General features: G+C 32.5%; 1 protein-coding gene across 3 annotated transcripts; it reads right to left on the bottom strand.

The window, feature by feature from the left end:
- Positions 1-12,728: 12,728 nt before the first annotated feature.
- LOC113868533 lies at positions 12,729-20,313 on the bottom strand. 3 transcript variants are annotated; one of them, XM_027504186.1, is made up of 7 exons: positions 20,064-20,165; positions 19,698-19,747; positions 18,586-18,884; positions 17,843-18,494; positions 17,539-17,738; positions 16,634-16,875; positions 12,755-14,486 (listed from the first exon to the last, which is right to left on the bottom strand). In XM_027504186.1, the coding sequence occupies exons 3-7, from the start codon at positions 18,855-18,857 to the stop codon at positions 13,162-13,164; spliced, it is 2,691 nt and encodes an 896-aa protein (XP_027359987.1). In that variant the 5' UTR covers positions 18,858-18,884; positions 19,698-19,747; positions 20,064-20,165; the 3' UTR covers positions 12,755-13,161. The 3 variants fall into 3 exon arrangements, with proteins under 3 accessions (XP_027359985.1, XP_027359986.1, XP_027359987.1); XM_027504184.1 differs by lacking the exon at positions 19,698-19,747 and having other exon boundaries at positions 12,729-14,486; positions 20,039-20,313; XM_027504185.1 differs by lacking the exon at positions 19,698-19,747 and having other exon boundaries at positions 12,730-14,486; positions 20,064-20,229.
- Positions 20,314-24,271: the final 3,958 nt, after the last annotated feature.

Raw genomic sequence — 24,271 nt, 5'->3', positions numbered from 1 at the left:
CGTATCGAGGATACTAGAGTTAAGGAACTTAGAGGCAAATCTATTCGATTAGTAAAAGTTGTTTGGGACCCAATAACTGGTGACGTCACATGGGAGTTAGAGGAAAGAATGAGAAAGTTGTACCCTCATCTTTTCTCTGAGTGATAAAATTTTCGAGGACGAAAATTTATTTTTGGGGGGAGAATTGTTAGGCTAGAGATTTATTATTGAGTAATCTATAATATTTTATACTTATTCAATGTTAATTGAAGGATTATTTGGTACTAGAATAGATTTAGATGGAGTTTGAAATTATTTTTTTAAAAAAAAAAAAAAAAAAGTGAACAGTACCGTATGAACAGTGTCAGATGAACAGTAAAACCGCCTATGAACAGTGCAAACCGCGTACAAACCGTGTATGAACAGTGCAAACCACGTATGAACAGTGAAAACTGTGTATGTACAGTGACTGCTGACGTCATCAGTGACATCATCATGACGTCATTGCTGACGTCACATACGTATACAGTACGCGTGCACAGTATTTTTCGGCATGAATAGTGCCCTGAACAGTGTTTCCGGCATGAACAGTAAGGCGGTGAACAGTAAATTTTGAAAATTTTCTATGAAAAGGGGGCTTCACACGAAATTTTCATTTCTTCACCCCTATCCAAGGTTCTCAAAGGTTCTAAGGCCAAATACCACCATTTCTCTCATACTAGACCTTCCTAAACTTAGATTTCTTGTCAGATCTGAGATTCTACGTCTATTCTTAAGGATTTGAAGTAAGTTTCTTTAAGTTTGAAGCTAGATTTACCGTTCGTTTCTCTTCTCCTTCTCTTTCTCATAGAAGTTCATGGTGTTCTTAGGAGAAACTTCGTTCTAAAGCCGAATCTTCGGTGAATCTTGCATTAAAACAAGTAATATTCGGTAGATCTAGTGTGAATCATCTTTCTGAGGTAAGGGGAGTTTACTTTAACCTATGAACTACGTTTTGAACAGTTTAAATATGCTATTTTAAGATGTTTTGATATGATTTTGTTAGATCTATTGAATAAAAGCTATTTTCTAAGCTGTAACTGCTGTTAATTGATTTAAAATGCTGAGATTTTGGCTGATCTATCTTAAACTTGCCTTAGCTGAGCTATTAAAATAATTTTGGCAGTGTGCATCATGCTGAGATATATGTTTTGCATCATTATAGAGCCGAGTTACATGTTTAGGTGGGTAGACGTGTAACGGTAAGTTCATGCTGAGCTGCTGTGCTGTGCTGTCTGGATCCAGATACCGGAATGGGTCGCTCCTGGACCGGCTCGGTTCCTTCTGGATTACTTAGGCTGTGAAACCAGTTGGAAACCGTTTTCATGTTGTGCATTAGATGGGCTGGAAATGCATGGGATTATTGCTGTGAGAAATATTTTGCTCTATATATATATGATTTTATTTTAATTTTGGTAAGCTCACCCTTGCATTTCTTTCTATGTCGTTGTGTGCGTGTGTACTGCAATGATCGTACGGTGGTACGTGAGCAGATGTAGCAGGTGTTGCATCTACTTCACAGGCTGCGGGGCCAGTGGAGAAATGATAGAAGCTGAAGTCGAGTAATATTGCATCTAAGTCCTTTTTCCTTATATTTTAAGACCTCATGTAGAGGGAGCTACGTAGTATAATTTTGGGTATTTTTGAATATTATGAACTAAATGTAATATTATGTTGTTCTGTTGGATATTTGTTGTAAGAAACTCTGTTTTATTTTGAATGAGAAGAGAATTTCATAATTATATTTTCTATACTTTATTTCAAATAAGTTTGTGATGTAGAAACAATGTTCTCGGTTCCTTATAAAAGGGGTCGTGACAATAACACCTAGCTAGAATCGAACGTGTTCAGCCTTATCATCATAATTAATCCCATTGAACTTGACTACGCCATTGCTCATGCCATACACATTCATAGAGACTGAAATATTTAACACATGCTTAAACATTTATGTTTTGAATAAACTTAATGGATTTAGACAGTCAACTGTCATCAATTATGCATCTAAGTTTACCTTTGGGTAACGCCTAAATGCACAATTTATCTATAACGATGCTAATAAACAACTTTAATTGACAACCAGTCACTCAAACCAATATGCAAGTCATCTTTGGATATACAAACATATTATGAAGTGCTTACATGTCTCCTTAATGTCATTAATCATATGCAATGATCCACCTTTGGGTGATCTCCTAGCGTTATAATTAATAAGCTAAATTGTTCACCCTTTATGTTACCATATAGCATCAAACAATTTTGAACAATTTATAACACACAATTAAATGCTTAAAGAACTTTTAAAGCTAGGCCACTTTGGTGACTAACAAGCTACCCTTAAAATTAAGCACTAAATTGTGAAGTTCTCATTATGATAATGTAATTTAGAATTAATTAACTTAAGAATTTAATCACTTTGGTGAGTAAAATTCACTTTGATGTAATTCTAAAATTATCTATATATTTTATGAATTATATTCCTTATTCTGCCGTAAAATTCCAATGCACGGCCGTGCTTTTACTTGATGCATGGTCGTGCTTAGATGAAGCAAGGCCATGCTCATTTCTGATGCATGCCCCTGCTTCCTAATGAATGGTTGTGCTTATAATTGATGCATGGCCGTGCTTATAATTGATGGACGACCATGCTTACAATATGCAAGGTCGTGCTTCCATTATGCAAGGCCGTGCTTCGTGGAAGCATGGCCGTGCTTGTTTCTGATGCGTGGCCCTGCTCACTGATATATGGCCCTGCTCACTGATACATGGCCCTGCTCATATTACAGATTCAAAATCCAATGTTTCTAACTTTTCAATTATTGAATCCAAAGCAATTATTCAACATCAAGATAACTCCAAAAGTGTGCATGACTATTCAGAAGGCAAATGTGTGCTAAATCTTACTCCCCTATGAAGGAAGTAACAAGGTTATTTTATAACTACTATTGGTGAAAGATAGGGAGGACCTCGACGTCTAGGGAATTTAATAGAGTTGGGTGACTTACCAATAACCCTATAAGTGTCTTAGACCCCGGAACTTTGGCTAGGAGTCTCCACGCGATGCTCCTTTATCCTGTCTTTCTCCTGAGGCTTATCTTATTGGTCAAGCTAGATCGGTCGATGGAGGTTCGAGTCCTTACCTTACATGCAAAATGTAGGCTGACTAGTGAAACTCCCAACAACTTTCGCACAATAGGATTGTTATGGATCCAGAGTCGCATAAGTATGAAAATGAGATTTTGCCAAACCAAGAGTTATCATTTGCATTAATCATGCATCATGTAATTAGACTTGCATTTTGTTAGATTGTAAAAGTTATAATGGTGTTAATGTGACGTATGCTCTTACTTTGTTTTGTTTCTTTTCTGAAAGATATTTACTTGGAAATATATCTCACTCCTTATTTTCTTTGTTGAAATATATTGTGGTTTTTTTTTTAGTTGTCATAGATCTTAAGGATGACCTTTCTCCATCTTATTCTCCATGTTGAGCTCAATTTGAAGAGGATCCTTCAAATACCAAGGAGATAAAGGAGGACCTTTCCAAGGAGTCCTGACTGCTGTTTAGTTATTTCTTTTGTTGTCCGCTGCTATAGGACTCCACTCGTTGTATAGTGAAAATTTTGATACTTTATATTTTATTTTGGTAGCTTGGGTGTAATGTTCTTTGTTTTGGTACTCTGATGATCATGGATTATGTTTTAAGATTCTTGGATAATTTACGGTTACTTTGGATAATTATAGGATTATTTATATGACCAGGCTTATGTTATCAATTATCTTCTGATTTTTATTTGGATGGAATTAAATAAGCAGGAACTTGGTTCTTCAATGCATACAGTAATGAATGTAAACTCTGTGTGTTCGTCTCCTAAGAGAGTTCTAGTTGAAGTGATAAACCACATGTTGTATCTCATATTATTAGTAATTGGCTCATGAGCAGGTGAAAAAGATTGGAGTCCACTTGTATCGTTATGTCAATACATGGTATGGCTATATTATTCAAGTGGTACTTAGTAATATTATGATTTTCTAAAGGTTCTAACTATGGGTAAATGAAAAAAACAAAATCTCATGAGTAATTATTAGTAATAAGAGCACAACATGAATCTTTATAAATTGTTGTCTATAAGGTGCATGAAGAATCAAGATCCAAGTCGTGACCGCGTGTCACTTTAAAATACATTAAAAAGCAAGTTTCTCAATACTCAAGAATGACATTAGTATCCATAAACCAGGTTGAATAATCCTATGCACTCATGTTAAAAAAAAAAAAACCACATTTGGTTCAAGACTCTTAATAGCAATCTATATACATTACACATCAAGTTATCTAAAAGTAGTAGGATTGTCGGGTCTCGATTTTCGTCGTCGTTACAAAGATTGCAAAAATATTATTTTTTAAATAAAAAATAAATATATATTATTATAAAATTATCTAAATTTAATAATTTTAAAAATAAATATTTTTGTGTTATTATAAATATTTTATTATATTCAACTCAACTAAATTAAAAGCTTTTAGAATTAAGGAGAAAAAACTTAATATTGAACTAAAATAAATAAATATTCAACTTAAAATAAGTCACAGTCCAATGAAAAAATGATAGCTTCAAAAAGTTATCTTATTTTACATCATTCATAATAATATTCTCGATCATTTAAAGTTGAAGAATTACATTTAATATGTAGAAATATAAAATAAAAAAATTAATAAAAACTAATGAATTTAATTGCATTTTCTCTTAATTTGGACTATTTTTCATCCTTTAATTTTTTTTTTGTTGAATCAATTCATTTTATTTTTAAAATTTAATAAATTTAGCCCCTCTCATTTTTCTTCTATCTTAAATTATTAAAATTATCATTTTTAATGCAATTTTTATTTACAAATTAAATTGATTAAATTCTACTTTACTCAAAAAATAACTAATCAAAATATTAAATTTCAATCAAAATAAAAATACTCAAACAAAATTCTCTTTTTAAACCCTAATATCATATTTTATTAAATTCTTCAAATTTTATCAACTTTTCACTAAATTTCTTACTAAAAGTTTTAAATTTATTTCATATTATAATTCTATTACAAATCGTCCTCCCCAAAAAAAAAAAAAATTAAAAGTTATGTGAAAGAATCAGGTACACATTTATGTACATATCAATTCCTAAAGTAGATCAATTAAAAATATAATTAAGCAATGATAATATTAACTTATACATTTGAGATAAATAAATATTTAGTAAAATTATGTTATTAAGGAAAATATAAGTCTAATGCATTATGTCAATAGTTTATTAATCATGTTCATGCGTATACCGAATAATAATTTATTAATTATGGTAATTAATTATAAATATGTTAACAATTTAATATTATGAGTATTTTTTTACTTACTGTTGTAATTAGTTAAAATTCTGTTAATAGTTAAATAGTTGTTTATTAGACAGTTAGTTATTTGAAAAAACCAGAGCCTATATAAGGCATGTACCTTTTACTTATGAAATATAACTTTCAACTTTACTCTCGTAATTAATTACTGTCAAACTTAGTCTCTATCAAAGAGTGAATCATGTATAAATGTGTGTAAAAATCGTGTTTAGACACCAACAATCGGTATTCAGAGCCTTTTGTTCTTGATCTTGGAAACATAGAGCTTTTAGAGGATTTGAAAATGGTGACAACAATAGGAAACCTACCAGCTTCTCTTCCTATCTTCAATGGGAAGAACTATGATCGATAGTGTGTTCATATAAAGGCTATTTGTCACTTTCAAGATATGACTGACATCAGCAAGATTGGAGTTAAAGATCTTAGTGATGTTGCAACAAATATACAGAAGTCAGCTTTTCAAGAAGCCAACAAGAAACATGGGAAGGTTTTGTTCATCATTCATCAAAGTGTTGATGCAGATATCTTGGAGAGGATATTAGGGGCAAGTACTGCGAAGGAAGCATGTGATATTCTTGCAAAATCCTACAAAGGTGCTGACAAATTGAAGAAAGTGAAGTTGCAAACCTTGAAGAGACAATATGAGCTGCTGCAGATGAGTGACAAAGAAAGTGTGGCTGAGTATTTCACTCAAATTTTGAAACTCAAATCAAATGAAGAAGTTTAGTGATAAGATAGAAGACAATTTTTTATAAGATGTTGAGGACATTAATTCCAAGGTTTGATCACATACTTATTGCAATTGAACAAGGAGCAAGAGTTGATGATATGAAGGTTGATGAATTGCAAGGGATTCTTAAAGCACAAGAAATCAAACTCAATGAGAGAAACTCACTAAGAGCATCTAAGCAGGCAGGCTCAAAAATCAAAAGAAACTTCAAGTAAAAATAGGAAAGGCAAAGGAAATTGGAAGAAAGGGAAGAAGATGATGAGACATCAAATTTTGCATCCAAACCACAACAGAATTTTGAAGATTCAAACAAGAATGTTGCACCCAACAAGGAAGGAAGAAACAAGTTTAACAGAAAGAAAATTCAATGTTATAATTGTCAACAGTTTGTTCATTTAGCTAAAGAATGTAAAGGAAAAAAGGTGCCAAGATGTATATTCTGATGCTAGGTGTTTGTTATTCATGTCGACAACCACTTCTAATGAAGAAAGTGTAAATTTGTGGTAGTTGGACACAGCATGCTCGAATCATATGATAGGCCACAGAGAATGGTTTGTTTTTATGGATGATAAGGTGAAGAGCAAAACTAAATTTATAGATAACAGCTCTGTGAATGCTAAAGGCATGGGCATAGTGGTGATTCACAGAAAGGATGGCCAACAAACTCTTATTAGTGATGTTTTTTATGTTCCCAACATGAAGAATAATCTACTCGGCATAGGATAGTTACTTGAAAAAGGGTTTCCTATATACATGGAGGAAAATCACATAAAGCTGTATGATCTAACTAGTAAGCTAATTTTGAAGTCAATTCAGTCTAGAAATAGGAATTTTAAGATTGAACTTCAAATTAGTGAACAGAAGTGTTTAGCAACTATGATTAGTGATAAGAGTTGGATGTGGCATCATAGATATAGTCATTTGAATTTCAGAAGTTTAAGTGATCTAAGAACAAGAGAGATGGTGGATAGTCTGTCTGATATTGATATTCCAAAGCAATTGTGAAGCTAAGAAACCTAGAAACTCTTTTAAATCTGAGATGTCTAACAGATCAAAAGAGAAACTAGAAGTGGTTTATTCTTATGTATGTAGACCATTTGAGGTATAATCTTTAGGAGGCAATAGATATTTTGTCTCTTTTGTTGATGAATTTACTCGACGGATCTAGATCTATTTCATCAAACAGAAAAGTGAAGTGTTTGACAATTTTAAGAAGTTTAATCTGCTGAGTGAGAAACAAAGTTAGTTGGATGTACTTTTGAGGAAGCATGGTCATATTAAAAGCCAACTGTGAGCCACTTCTGAATTTTTTAACACACTATATTTTAAACATGTGCCTAAACAACTTAGGAAGAAGCTGGATGACAAAGCAGAATCAATGGTTCTCATTGGCTACCATCCAACATGTGCTTATAAACTATATAATTCTAGAAGTAAGAAGGTTCACATTAGTAGAGATGTCCTCATTGATGAATCACAAAGATGGGATTGGTCTAAAATAACATCTGAGATAAATGTTCTTATGCACTTTGATGATCCAAATAATATTTAGTGTACTACTGAATCACTTGACCACTAGCCAAGAAGGTCTCAAAGGACAAGACATGCACCTCATTCAGTAGAGACTATGAAGTTTATTCTGATACAACAATCAATATAGAGAGAGAATTAGTGCATTTTGCCTTGCTTGCTGAATCAGAATCAATAAGTCAGGAGGAAGAGTGTTCATTAGAGAAATGCCATGAAGGAAGAATTAAAGTTAATTGAAAAGAATAAGACTTAAAAATTGGTTGATTTACCAAATGAAAAGAAATCAATTGATGTGAAGTGAGTTTTTAAAACCAAAATGAATTCAAATAGAAAGGTGTCTAGATACAAGGTTAGAGTGTTCATTAGAGAAATGCCATGGAGGAAGAATTAAAGTTAATTGAAAAGAATAAGACTTAAAAATTGGTTGATTTACCAAATGAAAAGAAATCAATTAATGTGAAGTGAGTTTTTAAAACTAAAATGAATTCAAACAGAAAGGTGTCTAGATACAAGGTTAGGCTTGTTGCAAGAGGATTTTTACAAAAGTATGGTCAAGATTACAATAAAGTGTTCACTCCAGTAGCAAGGCTTAACACTATGAGATTGATTGTAGCTGTGGCAAATCATAGAGGTGGGCCAATTTATCAACTTGATGTGAAGTCAGAATTCCTTAATGGTCCTCTACAAGAAGAAGTTTACACTACACAACCACCATGATATGTAGTAAGCAAACAAGAAGAAAAATTCAATACATTGAAGAAGGTTTTATATGACCTTAAACAAGCTCCAAGAGCTTGGAATTTGAAGATTGGTGGTTTTTTGATTCAATAGAAATTCAGTAAATACGCTACTAAGCATGGCATCAATATCAGAAATCATAAGAGCAATTTATTGATCATTTGTCTCTATGTAGATGATCTCTTGATAACTAGAAGCAACTTGGATGATATAGTTAAGTTTAAGAAAAATATCATGTAGGATTTTTAAATGACAGATTTAGGAGAGTTATCATAGTTTCTAGGCATTGAATTTGTCAAGACAAGTAAAGGAATGTTCATACACTAGAAGAAAAATGTTGATATTTTAGAAAGGTTCAATATGAGTGACTGTAATTCAGCTATTACTCTTGTTTAGCCTAAAATTTGTTTTCAACTAGAATAAAATGAAGTAATAGATCCTATTTTGTACAAGTAGATTGTGGGGTCACTGAGATATTTATGCAATACCAGACCAGATATTGCATATAGTGTTAGGTTGATAAGTAGATTTATAAGGCAACCTAGGACTTCTCATTTTTAAGCAGCAAAGAGAATTCTAAGGTACTTGAAGGGTACTCTGGATTTGGAAATTTTCAATCCTCACAATAAGAAGAATACAGACAGAGAGGTTTATGGTTATAGTGACTCAGATTGGTGTGGAGAGAAAAGGGATAGGAAAAGCACCTCATGATATGTTTTCAAATTTGAGTCAGCACCAATTTATTGGTATTAAAAGAAGGAAGGAGTTGTTGCTTTTTTTATAAATATGTGAGGCAGAATATATCTCTGCAGTTATGGCAATATGTGAATCAGTTTGGCTTGAGGCTATGATGAAAGAGCTAAATATGGAATTAACTAGACCTATAAGATTACTGATTGATAACAGATCAGCTATTGATTTGGTAAAGCATTCAATTGCATATGAGAATAGTAAACATATATAAACAAAGCTTCATTTCTTAAGAGATCAAGTAAGCAAATAGAAGCTTGAACTTGAGTTCTACAGGTCTAAGGAGTAGTAAGCATACATACTAACCAAATCTCTAAACAGTATCAAGTTCAAGAAAATGCGAGACAAAATTTTAACTAAGAGGGAGTGTTGTAATTAGTTAAAATTCTATTGATAGTTAAATAGTTGTTTATTAAATAATTAGTTAACTATAAAAACCAATCATATGAGGCGTGTACCTATATAACTTTCAATTTTACTCTCGTAATCAATTAATATTAAACTTAGTCTCTAACAAAGAGAACCGTGTGTGAGTATGTGTAAAAATCGTGTTTAAACACCAACACTTACAAACAAATAGAATTTTAATTTAAAATTATTAAAATATGAGAGTATGTTTGGACATAGACTTCAAAATGAAGTATTCAATCATTATAAAAAAAATGAAGAATTCAGTTTTTATGAAATTAAAATTGTGTATACTTTATTTAGATATTCAATAAAAAATTTAAAATTTAAAGATTTTTAATAAACTAAAATTATAAATTACAAACTCTACACACAAAAAAATAAGAATTTAAAAAAAAAATTATGAACTCACTATCTTTTTTAACTTTGACGCTTTCTCACTAATGTTTTTATATAGATCTCCTTTTCCCTCTCTCAGAAAATCTCTCCATATGTGTCTATATACATATATAGAGAGAGTCAAGATCCATTAACATTGGCTGTTAAAGTTGGACATTTTATATATTTTAATTATTTTTTATAAAATATAAAATTAATCAATCTAATTATTAAATCATGTTATATCATCTTCATGATTATGTATATCAATTTATCTTCGTGATCATATATATCAATTTCATATAATTTAAACAATTATATGTATATTATCTAAAAGTTGATATTTACTTATTCTAAAAACACATTACACATTAAAATAAAAGTAACGCAATAAAGTAATATTTTATTTATTTTCAAATAAAATTAATAAATTTGATATATTTAATAAAAACATTCAAATTAATAATTGGATTAAGTCAATCTAACATTGTATGAAAAGTTACGAAGAGATACAAATATTTAAATTTGCATTTCACATTAACCAATCTTGAATATATATATATATATATATATATATATATAGACTAACTTGTATTTGCATTTTTATTTCTATTCGCTCTTTTTCTCTTTCAACTTCTTCATTTTCAATTTAATCATCTCATCATTTCTTCCACGATACTCAAAGGTGGTAATGCTTACGGTTGAAGATGAAATTAAACAAACTGATAATATACTTCGTTCAAACATAAAATTTTAAAATAAAAAAAATTAATTACTCTATCTAAAATAAAATATTTTAAAATTATAAAAATTCAAGTGATGTAATTTTATTTTTAAGAAATTAAATTCTCTAAAATTTTTAAGGTTTTCATCCAAACACAAGTTATGAGTGTTTAAAAATCAATTCGATTCATTCTAATTCAAAAAGACTAGAAAGCAGACAAACTATTAATAAAATAAAAATTCAAAACTGAAAATTTGCATTTTTTTAATTGGTTGTATTCAACACTTTTTCTAATATTTAAAATCAAACCAAAGGGAAACAAACTGAATAAATTACTATTTTAATATAAAAATGTCAAAATTATTTTGATATATGATTTATAATTTAAATCAAGTTATTGTTGATGATGAGATGTAATACTGTAATACATATGTACGTGTATATATATATAATTTCTTTTTGTTTAATAAAAATTATTCTTAAATAATGAAATTACTACTAAAATAATTGATGCGTTAGTTTCGAACTCTACTCCTAAGTACTTTACTTAATGGATTTTCACCTTTAACCCAAAAAAAAGTATTATTCTTTAAAAAATAGAGGGGGGGGGGGGGAAGTAAAAACTGAATTAATCGATCCAAAGAAATATATATAAATTAATTCAATTTTGATAATATTTTAAAATTGATTTAAATCAAATTGCAAGATTTTTTTAATTGGATGGGACAACATTTGATCTCAACTAATTCAAACAAAACTGCAACCACTTGTACTAAAACATATCTCGAGTACGAATTATTCATAACTTATGAGTTTTATAATATATTTAATTGTTAAGAAAAACAAATGAAACTTCTCAACACAAGTGTTCTTTATTCAAATATATTTTAAAATAAAATTATCCACTAAAATTTATGATATTAGATTAATCTTTTAAAAAAAATTAAAAAAACATCATCACAATCTTTTTTTTTTCAAGTTTCACATGACATTAATTTGAATAATTTTGAAGTCATTTACGTCCTAAGAAAATAAAATAAATATCAAGTATAAAATTAGAACGTTAATATGATTTATTTTTTTTCATTTTTTTAACTTAGATAATAAAATTATGGTTGATTATTTCATGTTTTTAAAAATTTATTAAATTTCAAAAAAAAAAATTATAATCCTTACATGTGAATTGTTAATTAAACGAGTTTTTATAATTAATGGGGCCTATTTAAAAAATAAAATAACATCTAGAAACTAATTAACCATTTTCAATATGTAATTTGTGTACAAAATTGTTTTCGAAGAGAGGAGGCCACGTGTGGAGGAACGTGCGACGACAATTTGGGACAGCAACCACAGCGATATAGTGGTCGCAGGTACTGTTCACACATGAAGTGTATATATAATAATACATTGAGATCAATCATAATTACAAAGGAATCAATTAAATCCTTAATTTATAATTGCATATCCCTGATTGTTGTCTAACACCATGAAACCAAAAACAAGGTGTCATCTGACTGCATATAGAGAAGAATCCCCCACTAATGTTAATGTTATCTTGTGTTTGACAATTACCACCCCAGTGAGGAAGGAAGGAAATAAAACTCAATTTAACACAAGCATTATTTGTATAAAGTAAAGTTAAAAAAATGAAGACTCGTCCGTCGTTAATTTAAATTTAAACATTTTACTAACATAATTTTAAATCAACATGAATGAGTCATTACTTTGAACATTTTAGAGAAGCTAAATCCAACAAAATCAGATTAACAAAGGAGCTAAACCTAAAAGGACCATGATCAAGCAATAGAATATCTAGTTTTATTATTACTACACTCATCATTATTATCATAAAATATTCAATTTTCTTATTCAGAAAATATTTGTTATTTGAAATGATAAAAACACTTAACTAGAAAAGATTGTCAAGGTCAATGCTATTGATACTACATCAAACAGTGTAAGCCAAGGCATAACTCCACTAAATACTCTGTTTTCATTATTATAAAAAAAAAAAAAAAAAAAAAAAAAAAAAAAAAAAAAAAACCCACCAAAGAACGGGTGAAAGAAGCGACATTCCTTTCCTATCCATAACAAATCAGAATATCTTGGTGAATTAAATGTAACTCCATAGAAATTAGGACTCGTATTTACACAAGTACAATAGCTTAGCTAATCAGCACAATTTTCGTTACTGAGAAAAGAATAGATATAATCTCACATGCATCAACTGATGAATTGGAGATAAGGACAAGGAAGAATCGAAGGGAGTATCAGCTCAGCAATTTGTTGTGATGAAGTTTTATCAGCAAAGTTAGTGCTATGACAGCTTCAAGCAGATTAATAACCTCACTAGAGCAGAACTTTATTAGCATTATCTAGACATGTAATATTTGAGGGTAAGAGATTTTAATTTTTAAAAGAATTAGTCTCACTAACCCACTCTTTATTGGCATCAACATCTAACTGTCATCTGTGTATTGATTTATGCTCTCTTTCATGTATTTGATCCCAAACTCACATCCTTCTTGATGATACCTGAATTTTCATCCATATCAATTGCGGGTGGCTTAACAGCTGTAGCAGTGGATGGAGAACTCGAGTGGCTATCACCATCTATCGTGCAAGAAAAAACTCTGGGAACATCATTGACACCATTCTCAAGTGTTTCACTATGCTTCACATCCAATGTTGTTGAAGAGGGGTCATCTAAGGCTGGGTGATCCACATCCATAACACAATCTTTGCAACCTGTATCTAAAATATTTTCTTCAATCTTATCATTAGACACAGCACAATTATTGGAAGCTGAAATCTCATTTCCTGTAGTAGACAAATCCCACTCTTTGTTCTCTTGGATTGCAGTACCTGAAACAGTCTCATCAACCGACTGCAATCTGGGAAGGGAAACAGAAATTGATGGTGGGTCAAGATCCATGTCAGCAGTCAAACTGTCCTCTCCAACGCTCTCAATTGGTTTGCTGTTTCTAGTACTGCCATGATCTACATGATCAGCGATATCATTCATCACGCTTGCACATCCAGGGCCTTCATTTCTATCCTCACAGCCATCACCATCCTGTAATAAAACGTCATTGATGACACACATCTGACTTACTAAGTCCTGATCCTGGTTAGTTGAGACTACCCTGGAGCTTTCTTGTTGAACATCAATAATGATCCGTTTCTCATGGGGATCCATAACAGTCTGGATGCCTTCTTTATCGAGTAGTGTATTTAACTGCTTCTGGACTGAAACTGCCAATGACACAGCGTGATCACGAATTAAAGAATCAAAAGGTGGGCAATGCAACATCTTATTTAGTGCCTGCTGATACTGAAATAAGCCGATAGATGGTAAAATGGACCCTCTCCTTCGGCAGATACTAAGAACTTTCAGGATATGTTCACAAAGGTTGCCATCTTGTGCCCAACTACAATCACAAATGCTCAACGTTGAACCAGGATTCCAGACAACATAAGCTTTATCTAGATCATGCTGATCAGTAACCTTGGCACATCCATCTTCCAGTAAGACATTGGTATCTGGAATCTTTAGTGCTTTGCGCCATGATGTCAAACCACTAATCCATTCATTTTTCCAATATCGCGCAAAATCATCTTTTCCAGTGTACTCATCAAGCCAGAAATAAGCATGGACTTTTGTACCCAACTTGTCAACCAACCAATCAGCACGCTTATAGACACTGATGTCTTTCTCATTCAACAACCTGACCTTCAGTTGGTTGTGGTAAAACTCCATTGCTGCACAGGACTCTTGGCTAGCAAGAGGAAGAGTTTGAAGAGCATTGGTCCATGCTCCTGCATCAAAAGGACAAAATAATTCCAACAATGTACATAACTTACAATAACAATGTCATGTTATAATTATATCCCCGAAAACCAATATGATCTTATATTTAACTTGATAGACATTAAATTCACAGCCAAATACTCAACAAATAAAATCCTGCAGATATTATTAGCATAGTTATCAATAGCAGCCGCTATTGCAACGTAGCGGAGCGGACGGCGCAGTTCCACTATGGCAACCCTGTAGCATCGCGGTTCAGTGTCGTGGCTATAGCGGCCACTATTCTATTTTGCTTAAAAATTCTGAATCTGCTCTTTGTTTTTTTAACATTTGGGGCTTTTAAAAAGGGGGGAGGGCAATCTTAGGATTTCAGCCCCCTTTATTTTCTGAATCTTCTCCCTCCCTCTCGCAGCCCCTAGCCCTTCAACTCACCTTTCAACTCTCTCCTCAGCTCTCCTCTCATTTCTTCTCTTTTTCTCTCTGTTTTTTCTATTTCTTTCTCTATTTTGATTCTCCTACTTTGTTCTGTTTCAAATTTCAAAGCTTCAAGTAGAAGCAACGGCTTCTCCTGCACCCTTTGCTTTTTGTTATTTATTTCTTTCTCTAATTTGAGTTTTCCTTTTTTGTTTTGTTCCAAATTTGTATATTAATTTTATATTTTTCAGCATATATGTGTTTGCATTAAAACTTCAGAATAGCGTTTTTGAGGTTAGCCGTGCCACTATTCGAGATTGACTACTATGATTATTAGTACAAGATAACAGCAACAGTCACAAATAGTGTTAGGTATGCAACCCCCATTAATAGTTTGTCTAAATAGATTGCTTAGTCAACCCCCATTAGGAGTTAGTTATGAGTTAGTTTGAATAAGGCATGTTGCCTATAAATAACAGGGGAGATTAAAGAGGGACGGCAGGTGATTTGGGAGAGGAAATTGGGCTTTTATGGCATTCGGAGGAGGTGCAGACCTCAAAGTTCTGCAGTGTGTTTTTTGTAATTGGGGACAGAGTTCATCCCTAATTCTTCTTAATAAGATACCTAGTTTCCATCAAATAGAAATAGTTAATATGTAAATATTGAGTGGTTTTGCACATCAAATAAGGGCCACAGCAGTACACCACATTATTAGACATATCTCTTCTACCAGTACAATTATGTAGTTTTCAGAACATGGTTAAAGTCAATTTTAAAACCATATACCCTTGGCAAAATCATTAGAATCATCATGACAATATCTTGGCATCAGTCAAATTGATTAACTGTTTGTTATTTACCATATAGTCAGGTATACCACAATATGAATGAATTATGTTTTACTATCTCGATTACGAATATATCTGTCTCTCTGTGTGTACATTTTCTTAGAACTAACTTTTATATCCCTGCTAGTTAATAAAATTAAATACTTTATGTTAGAAACCAAAAAATAGACAACAGAAATGACTGAGAGAATCGGGGAATGATTGTATTATTTGCTGTAAAAAAAACAATATAGAAGAAAATATAATCACACTGCCACAGAGCACAGCTCCTTCAGAGAGGCTACTGCCCTCTGCACATAATCGAATTTCCAGAAAATCTGCTTCCTTCTCTCTCTCCTAATCATTCCCCATATATGCCAAATCTTCATTTCTCACTGTTTGGCAATTCTGCTACAACCCCTGCCACCTCATCTTTACTCCCTTTATCCGGGTATCTCCTTACATATACTCTCCACACCTTGGGCCTTTCCTCACAGTCCAAGCCCACATTTCCACTCATATCACTTTATTTAATATGCTATTAAATATATTATAAGTCTAAGTGTCTGGAAGAAGCTAAACTCTCAAAATAAATATTTTTTTCAAGAATAATACTAGACTGTTATTATAAATTATTAACAAATTTATCATAATAATTTAAAATTGTCATGAAAAGCAGTACTAAAATTTTATTTACAATTAAAATAAAATTTTTATGTATACACAGAATTTTATAATCGAAAACTCATGCATTTACCAGCACAAGCTGCATCAAAGAAAATGATGATTTTTTCTTCCTTTCTAATGCAGAAGGGTAATAAGAACAATCACAATTGTAAAAGGTTGTGAGCATACTGTTATTTTTCAATCTCAGAAGAAAATCACATCATGTTCCACAATTAGATATTACTAACCTATTCTAGGATGCCAGGTGGCCTTGAAATAGTCCATAAATTTGGATTCATCAATGAAGTCTTCCATGAAATCTTCAAAAAGTGGCATCTTTCCTTGAAGGCGGCAAATATTATCCACTATCCACCCAAGCCGTTTTGATATCTTTATCTGCATATCAGTTTCCAAACGCTTTACTATGTTTTTATGCCACAAATGACGAACTCGCCAAAAACTTATCAATACTGAACACTGAAATACGTCCCTGAAAAATACAGAATATAAACACTTGTTACCCTAGGAATTACGACAAAATAAATTCCTTGAATTGATACGGTAAAGCATAACAAGGTTTCATACTTCAGATTTCAGAATGCTAAATAGATTTCTATACAAGCATTTGGACTGGTCATCAGCATTGTCACAGACGCACAGCACACAAGCACCACATCTCATGACTAAGAAGAAAGACTATACTATATTTTCACTCCAACCCACTCATCCTTTAAGCTTGTTAATATACAGAGCATGTATGGTTTTGGAGAAATAGTGATTTGATTATTACCATCTGAGAGAACAATCTGATAATCTTAAGAGCAAATAAACTGAATTTTTGTGTTTATTATTGGAACAAAATCTGGTGTTTTAGACTGGATTAGGGAATAGCAGAGACAACATAGGCTTTCCCCCAAACAAGGAGTCCCCACCTTATGCACTTTGCAAATAGAAAAATTACCCAATGACTTAATACCTCCAAACCCCATTCAAATGACTTTTACTTCATAAACAGACAGAAATTATTAATAAAAGTATTAGATATCTGATTTCCCAAACTATAATATTGAAAGAAAAATAAAATTTTGCAATGCTTTTCCATATTTTAATCAAGATTAAAAGAATATTAACTTAACAGATAAATTGAACCAACCTGATTGCTAGAACATCATACATTGGATCATCTACTATGAAGCCAGCCAACTTCCAAGTAGGATCTTTGGTGTGAACTCTATTGTAAAGAGCCCTCATCCATCGATTTGCATCCAAACTTGAAAACCTTGGTGCTATTATCCAAGCCACAGGAATGGCCTTCTTGTCCGAGTTGAACACTAGAAGACTGTGAATGGGGTACTGGATGGAATTATGAATGGGCTTGTGTTTAGCTTCTTTGAAACTAAATAAAAACAAACATGTTTCCAGTTACTTCAAGTCAAGGGAAAAAGGAAGTAACAGACCTGTAATTTATTTGTACCAAATCTTGAATCTGAAGCAAGCAGACCACGGTTCCCAAATCTGATCATTTGTTGCAGCTGCCACTCAGTTTGAATGCCTAAAGTAAATGGATCTGAATCAGAGAAATCTTCATAGAAGAAAACATGATTTTGGTGGCTTTCAACCCACATGCTGATACTAACAGCATCATCATCATGTAGCTCATATGTAGAACGACGGATTGCCCTCTCTTGTCGTCGAACATAACGATGGGTCAAAAGGTCATCACGGTTACATGGACCACCTTGTCTCTCAACTGATTCATTGTGCCTCTGCATAATGGTTTCCACAGAGACTCCAACATATAGAAGAGATAAAACCCGAAGTCGGAGATCTTCTGAGATATATGGGGCAAACATAGCCCGTGTACCAGCAGCTTTTTTGTCCTGGGGACCATGGCATGGCAAACCCTTTTTATCCACATGCTTATCATCATTATATATGATTAGGGCAACTGATGGTTCAGCTATGAGGCGTTTCACAATAAAGTGACAAGTACAACCTCTCTTAGTATTTGGTCGACCAGCGTTTTTTTTCTTTGGAACGTAAGTAGTACGGCTTGGTCGAACAATGCCGCCTTTTCTATGGTCATCAGGACCAAAGGAACACCAATACCTATGTTGAGATGGTATTAAAATCTACAATGCATTGGAATGCAACAAACAAGAAGAATATGTGATACTAAATAAAAACAGTTACAACTTACAAAATATACTCCAGTATCCCATCAACCTTTGGCTTGAAAGACATTGATGGAGACCGTCGACGCCTTGCTTCAACATGAAATCTTGTAGGACATTCTTTATTATTAGATTCACCCCTCACAAAATCATCAACTCTAGCAAAAGGAATTAGAGCAACTCTATCTAATTTATCATGCCATCCTTCCACTTTTGACCACACTAGGTCAACAGCAGAAAATTCCAATGTGGGAGGATTTTGAACTGGAAGAGAGAGGATTGCATCCCATCTTGCCATTGTAGATGAACATTAAATGCAACTTGCCTGCATAATGATAGTTAAGATTTAAATGTTATTATCAATTGATTTAGCAACCAGCAATAGTGTCATTATACTGAGGTCCAATCTCCAAAGAAACTACAAACACAAGCAAATACATTGTCTACAAGCTACCAAAAACCCAACTTACAAAGGAAACACAGTTGAAGGAAAACATTGCCATAGCTTTCATGATTATAAATGTTCATTCAAGGAAAGTAATGATCAGATGAAGAATTCAAGTGGAAGGTCATATAAATTCAAATTGCAAGCCTTGAAGGAAAAAGTGAAGGAACTTCTTTAATCACACACAAACATGAGGTACCAAAATTATGAAAGAATTAGCGTTCAATTCATTTAATTTCCTTTAAACATAAATGCAGACAGTTATTTAACTAAGAATCTATTAATATGTTATTTTACTTTACCATCCAAGACTATGTAGTTACCAATCACAAAGAGCATCACAAAGCTGCTGAGCTCAAAAATGCTATCATGGTAAAGCAGACAGTGATAAGGCTGCTATATCAAATATTAACGACGCAAGATAAAGGATTTGTACTGCACACATGTAAATGCTCAAAAATAAAATGTTACCTACACTTAAGACATACTCTTTGATAAGCAAAAGTCATACACCAACATTATCAATGCTTGGGATAGTCAATAACATAATAGTGTATGCCAATCAAAAATTCATAAATATTTTACATAAAAGAAAATTCGTAGTTCATACTCATAAAAGACAAGGCAACATCGCTTATAAACACAAAAACAAAAGTTTGAACAGCCATGTAACTATCTACACTCCAAAATTACCCTTAGAAGCACGATTCTTTTCAAAACGCCCCCTCCCTCCCTTTACTTTCCTGAAAAATCAAAAGATGCCCAGTTGCCAAAAGCATAAACTTTTCCAAATGTTAATGACTACAATAGATATGAAACTGCAAAAAGGGAAGAAATTAATGAACCAAACAAGCCAAACCCCTGCAATTACCACAAACAAAATGAAACAGAGCAAAAAAAATCAGCACAAAAATGGTATTGCAATTCCCGGTAAGAATGGTACAACCACATCCACGTAGAATAATAGTACAAAAACAATCTCTGAAAAAAATTTAAAACGAAACGAAAGAGGTGGTAGAGGAATAAAACTCAACCTTAGAAAGAGACAGAGAAATAGACCTTAGGGCAGCAAGGTTTGTGATTTCTCACTGTCGCCAGAAAAGAAGAGGAGAAAACATGGCAGAAGAGTTACACAGCTTTGGGATAGAGAAGCAATTCAGTGCTGTTTCTAAAGCCGAACGAGGAAATAAAGACAAGATTTATGCCAAGAAATGCTTCGACCCATTGACCCACTTTCACAACCCATTTTCCTTTTGTTTTGGGCTCAATACTCACCCTTTTCGGTGATAAAAAAAGTAACCATTTCTTTCTCTATTCATCACTAAAAAAATATATATATTTTTAGGGTTTAAGGTTGGACCTTACTTTTTTACACTTGAATTTTTTTTTATCAGCCACCTCCATATATTTTTTATAATTTGTTTTCAAAAGTACTTTCACTAAAAATTTATCTATCAATAGCTTTGAATAGTTTTTCATTTGCATAGTTTCTCATTATCTCTCACCAGAAAAAATAATTTTAAATAAATAAAGAGTCTCGCCATCGATAGCTTTCAAAAATTTAATTCTAAAAATAAACTTTTCATAAATTAATTTTAAGAAAGTATATTTAATAGGTTTTAAGAAACTTAATTTTGAAACCTTATTTTAAATACTGAATTCTAAAATTTAAATTTTAAAAGTTACTTTTATTTTTACTTTCAAAAATTAATTGCCAAACTTTCAGAATTTAAATTTTGAAAATTTATTTTTAAACTAAAATTGAGATGTTTTGTAAGTGTTATTAGTGAAGTATTTTAATTTCTTTTTCCATCTATCTTTCTATTTTATGATCTAGAAAACTAAATTAAATTGTTTTATATAATTTGCAAGATATTACATAAGTTGCCAACTTTTTTATTTTTATAAAAAATTTTAAACTATTCATTAAAATATAATTTTTCTCAAAATCATTTTTTAATTTATAGTGTTTTTAGACATTGTCATCCCAGTTTTGCCACTTACAATGGCAAAACATATTTTTTAATTAAATTTTATTATTAGTAGTAGTAAAATTATATCACACTAATACATGATATGTAGAAAAAGAATTTCACCATTGTTATTGAAAGTTGACTTTTTTATGAAAAAAGATAGAAAAAAGAAAGAAATTTAAGTTTCAATAAAACTAATTTAAAAATTGTATTAAAAATAATTGTGGGCTCTGATTGTAACGTCCCAAATTTTGTAATATTAATTATTGTTATTTATATAAATCTGAATGTATATATATGTGTATACAAGTATATATGAATGTTGTGAATTCGCATTGAATGCGTAATAATGGTGTTCTTATGTGGAATGAGTATGAATATATATATATATATATATATATATGTGTGTGTGTATATGTATATGTATATGTATATATGTGTAGATGTATGATTGATGGATTTGGACTAGTTGAGTTGAAAATGGGTTGAGTGCCTAAGTGCAGAATGTGATTCTGGGCTGTTCTCGCTGCAGCGAGAGGGCCCTGGGAGGAAGGACCAAAACTGTTGCCTTCTCGCTGCAGCGAGAGATATCTCGCTGTAGAGACAAAGCGACAGTTTGTGGTGCATTTCTTGGTGCAGTCTCACTGTAGCGAGATTCTATAGAAACTAGGGTGCAATTTCGTCTTAGATTTTCCTGCAGTGTGAGGGCGTGTCGCTGCAGCAAGAGGACCTCACTATAGCGAGAGTGTCGCGACCAGAAAGGATTTAAAGGGGTTAGGGCTCAGGAAAATTTCATTTTCTCCCTTCTCCTTAGAAATTTCTCTAATTCCTTCACTCCCAAACTCTTTTCTACCGATTAAATTGCCTTCGGAAGTTAGATTGAAGGTTGAACCCGTGTGGGGAAAGCTTGGAGGTGAGTTTTAATGATTAGGGTTTCCGTTTTTTAACCTCATTCTCTGTTTATGGGTTTCCTTGGGTTCTCATGAGTTCTTCCATGTGTTTTAGGCCGCAATCTGTGTAGGGAGTACATCTGTGGTCGAATTCGAGTGTGGGTCTTCAATCCAAGATAAGGGGAGACTCTACCCTATCTCAATGTGTTGTAATTCTTGTGTGTTTTGTTGATTAATGCAATATGGCTGAGATAAGGACTAGAAATCGTGTGTTTCATGGATATTGGTGTGCAATGTGAGGTGTGCTAGAATAGTTAGGCCTCGTGGGGGAAATTGTGTATGATGGAATGTCATTGATTAGTGAATTAATAATATTGTGAATAAATAAAGGCTATGTGTCGTATATTGTGGATAAAATATGGGCTATGTATCGTGTACTGTGAATTGAATGTAGGTTGTGTGTCGTGTGAAAGCATGAATATTACGTGTGTAAATGAAAAGTATGTGAATGGGGCGTGTTAGCGTCGTTATAATGTACTATGAATGATTCAGCGATACACTAGGGTGTGGAAGACGAGGACGGTAGAAATACCTTGGGGAAGAGGGAGTGGTGGTGACACCAACTGTGGAACGGATGCACCACGGGCTACACACTCTCTTCCTGACTAGGCATCTGACCACTATCTTTGCTGAGCGACCCGTGACTGCCCATGTGGTATCCGTGAGGCGGGGGTAACCAGCAACCATTCATGGTGAAAATCTGTGATCACAGTGCCACAGTGGATGTGGTTAGCGTGCGTGTGCATAGGACTATTATTAATTGTATTTTTGAATGTGAAATGTTGCTGATGCCGTGAGTGCATCGGTATTGAATTGACATGAATTGTGTGATAACATTGTCTGTGATTGTATTTGTTTAATGTATTGAAAATGTGCTAGAGGTGAGACTTTATGCTAACTGTGTGTCTTTGAGTAGCATAGAGTACTCACTCTTACATTCATTTTTCAGGTAATCAAGATGATCAGTACCGGACTCAGTGAAGGAGTGGATGGAACTGCTATAGGACTTAGGATATTATTTTGAAAATTGTTGTATTTGAATAAGTCCTGTAGCGACTGTTTGATGTAATTTGTAACCTCTTTCTTTATTTGAAATGTTTGATGAAACTTGGATTAAAAATGGAAGTTTTATTATTTCCAAAAATTTGTGAAATCCCTTATTTATTTAAATTAAATTAAAGGTGTTACACTGATCCCCTAAAATATGCTACACTTTTCTTCTCATGGGCCTCGTTGATCACTCATGGGATGACACTATTGTTAACCCTAAGTTAGAGAACAGTCTTGGCAAGGGTACACACGAGGCACTGCTAGAATTTCTTGATGAAAAATTAATTTCATTCTTAATATAACAAGTGATAATTAAATGTTATAATAAAACTGGGTATTATAATTACTCAAAACGGTAAAGATTAATGAGTTCATGAATGAATACTTCCTTAATTAATAAGAGAAAATCAAAATAACATAGAGAGAATTCATCCCATCTCTCTTACAGATGTTTTGTTTGTACGTACTTTATTTCAATGGGATAATAATAGCTATTCTTAAATGGTAAGAGCAGATGTCACTCTAGTTTATAATAGAATGAGTCAAGCATACCGATTATGACTCGGTCCAATAACAATAACTATAAAATCATATCCATTAATAATAAAGTTATTGTTAGAATATATGTAAATATATTTTGTATACTTAGAATATTTAGGAGTAATCTTATGTAAAATTAGTTTTCTTAATTATAGCCTAGAATCTCTCTTGTAATAGTTATATATAACCACAATTATGCTAATGAAATGGACGCGAAATTATATTCTTTCATGGTATCACAAGTCTAGGGAACAATCCTGTCTTGCTTTCATCACCCCTTGACTACTCTTATTTTCATTCTAGTCGTCATCTCTCTTTTCACCTCAGCCACCATGACTGACTCCAACAAATTCCACCCATCTCTTGTTGTCTCCAACATTAAGAACCATATCTCCATCACCCTAGAGATGGAAAACGTCCAGTATACGACAAATTTATGCACTTTCTCACAAGGTTCTCCATCACATTGTCCCACCAAAAAAGGCAAGGAGAAGGTGCCAACACTTGATGAAGACAAAGAACTGTGATCGACCCTTGATGCTATGGTCCTTCAATGGATCTATGCAAAAATCTCATTTGACTTGTTGCATACTATTCTTGAACTTGATGCGATGGCAATAGAGGCATGGAATAGGTTGCTTGATATATTCCAAGACAATAAGAATAAAAATTCTTGGGTTGTAACTCCTGAGCAAGAATTCTCCCACACCAACATAGAGAATTCATCCTATCTCTCTTACATATGTTTTTTTTA

This window comes from Abrus precatorius, unplaced genomic scaffold, assembly GCF_003935025.1.
Source record: "Abrus precatorius isolate BTA unplaced genomic scaffold, Abrus_2018 Scaffold6, whole genome shotgun sequence".
Taxonomy (NCBI): domain Eukaryota; kingdom Viridiplantae; phylum Streptophyta; class Magnoliopsida; order Fabales; family Fabaceae; genus Abrus; species Abrus precatorius.
This window is presented reverse-complemented; position numbering and strand designations above follow the sequence as displayed.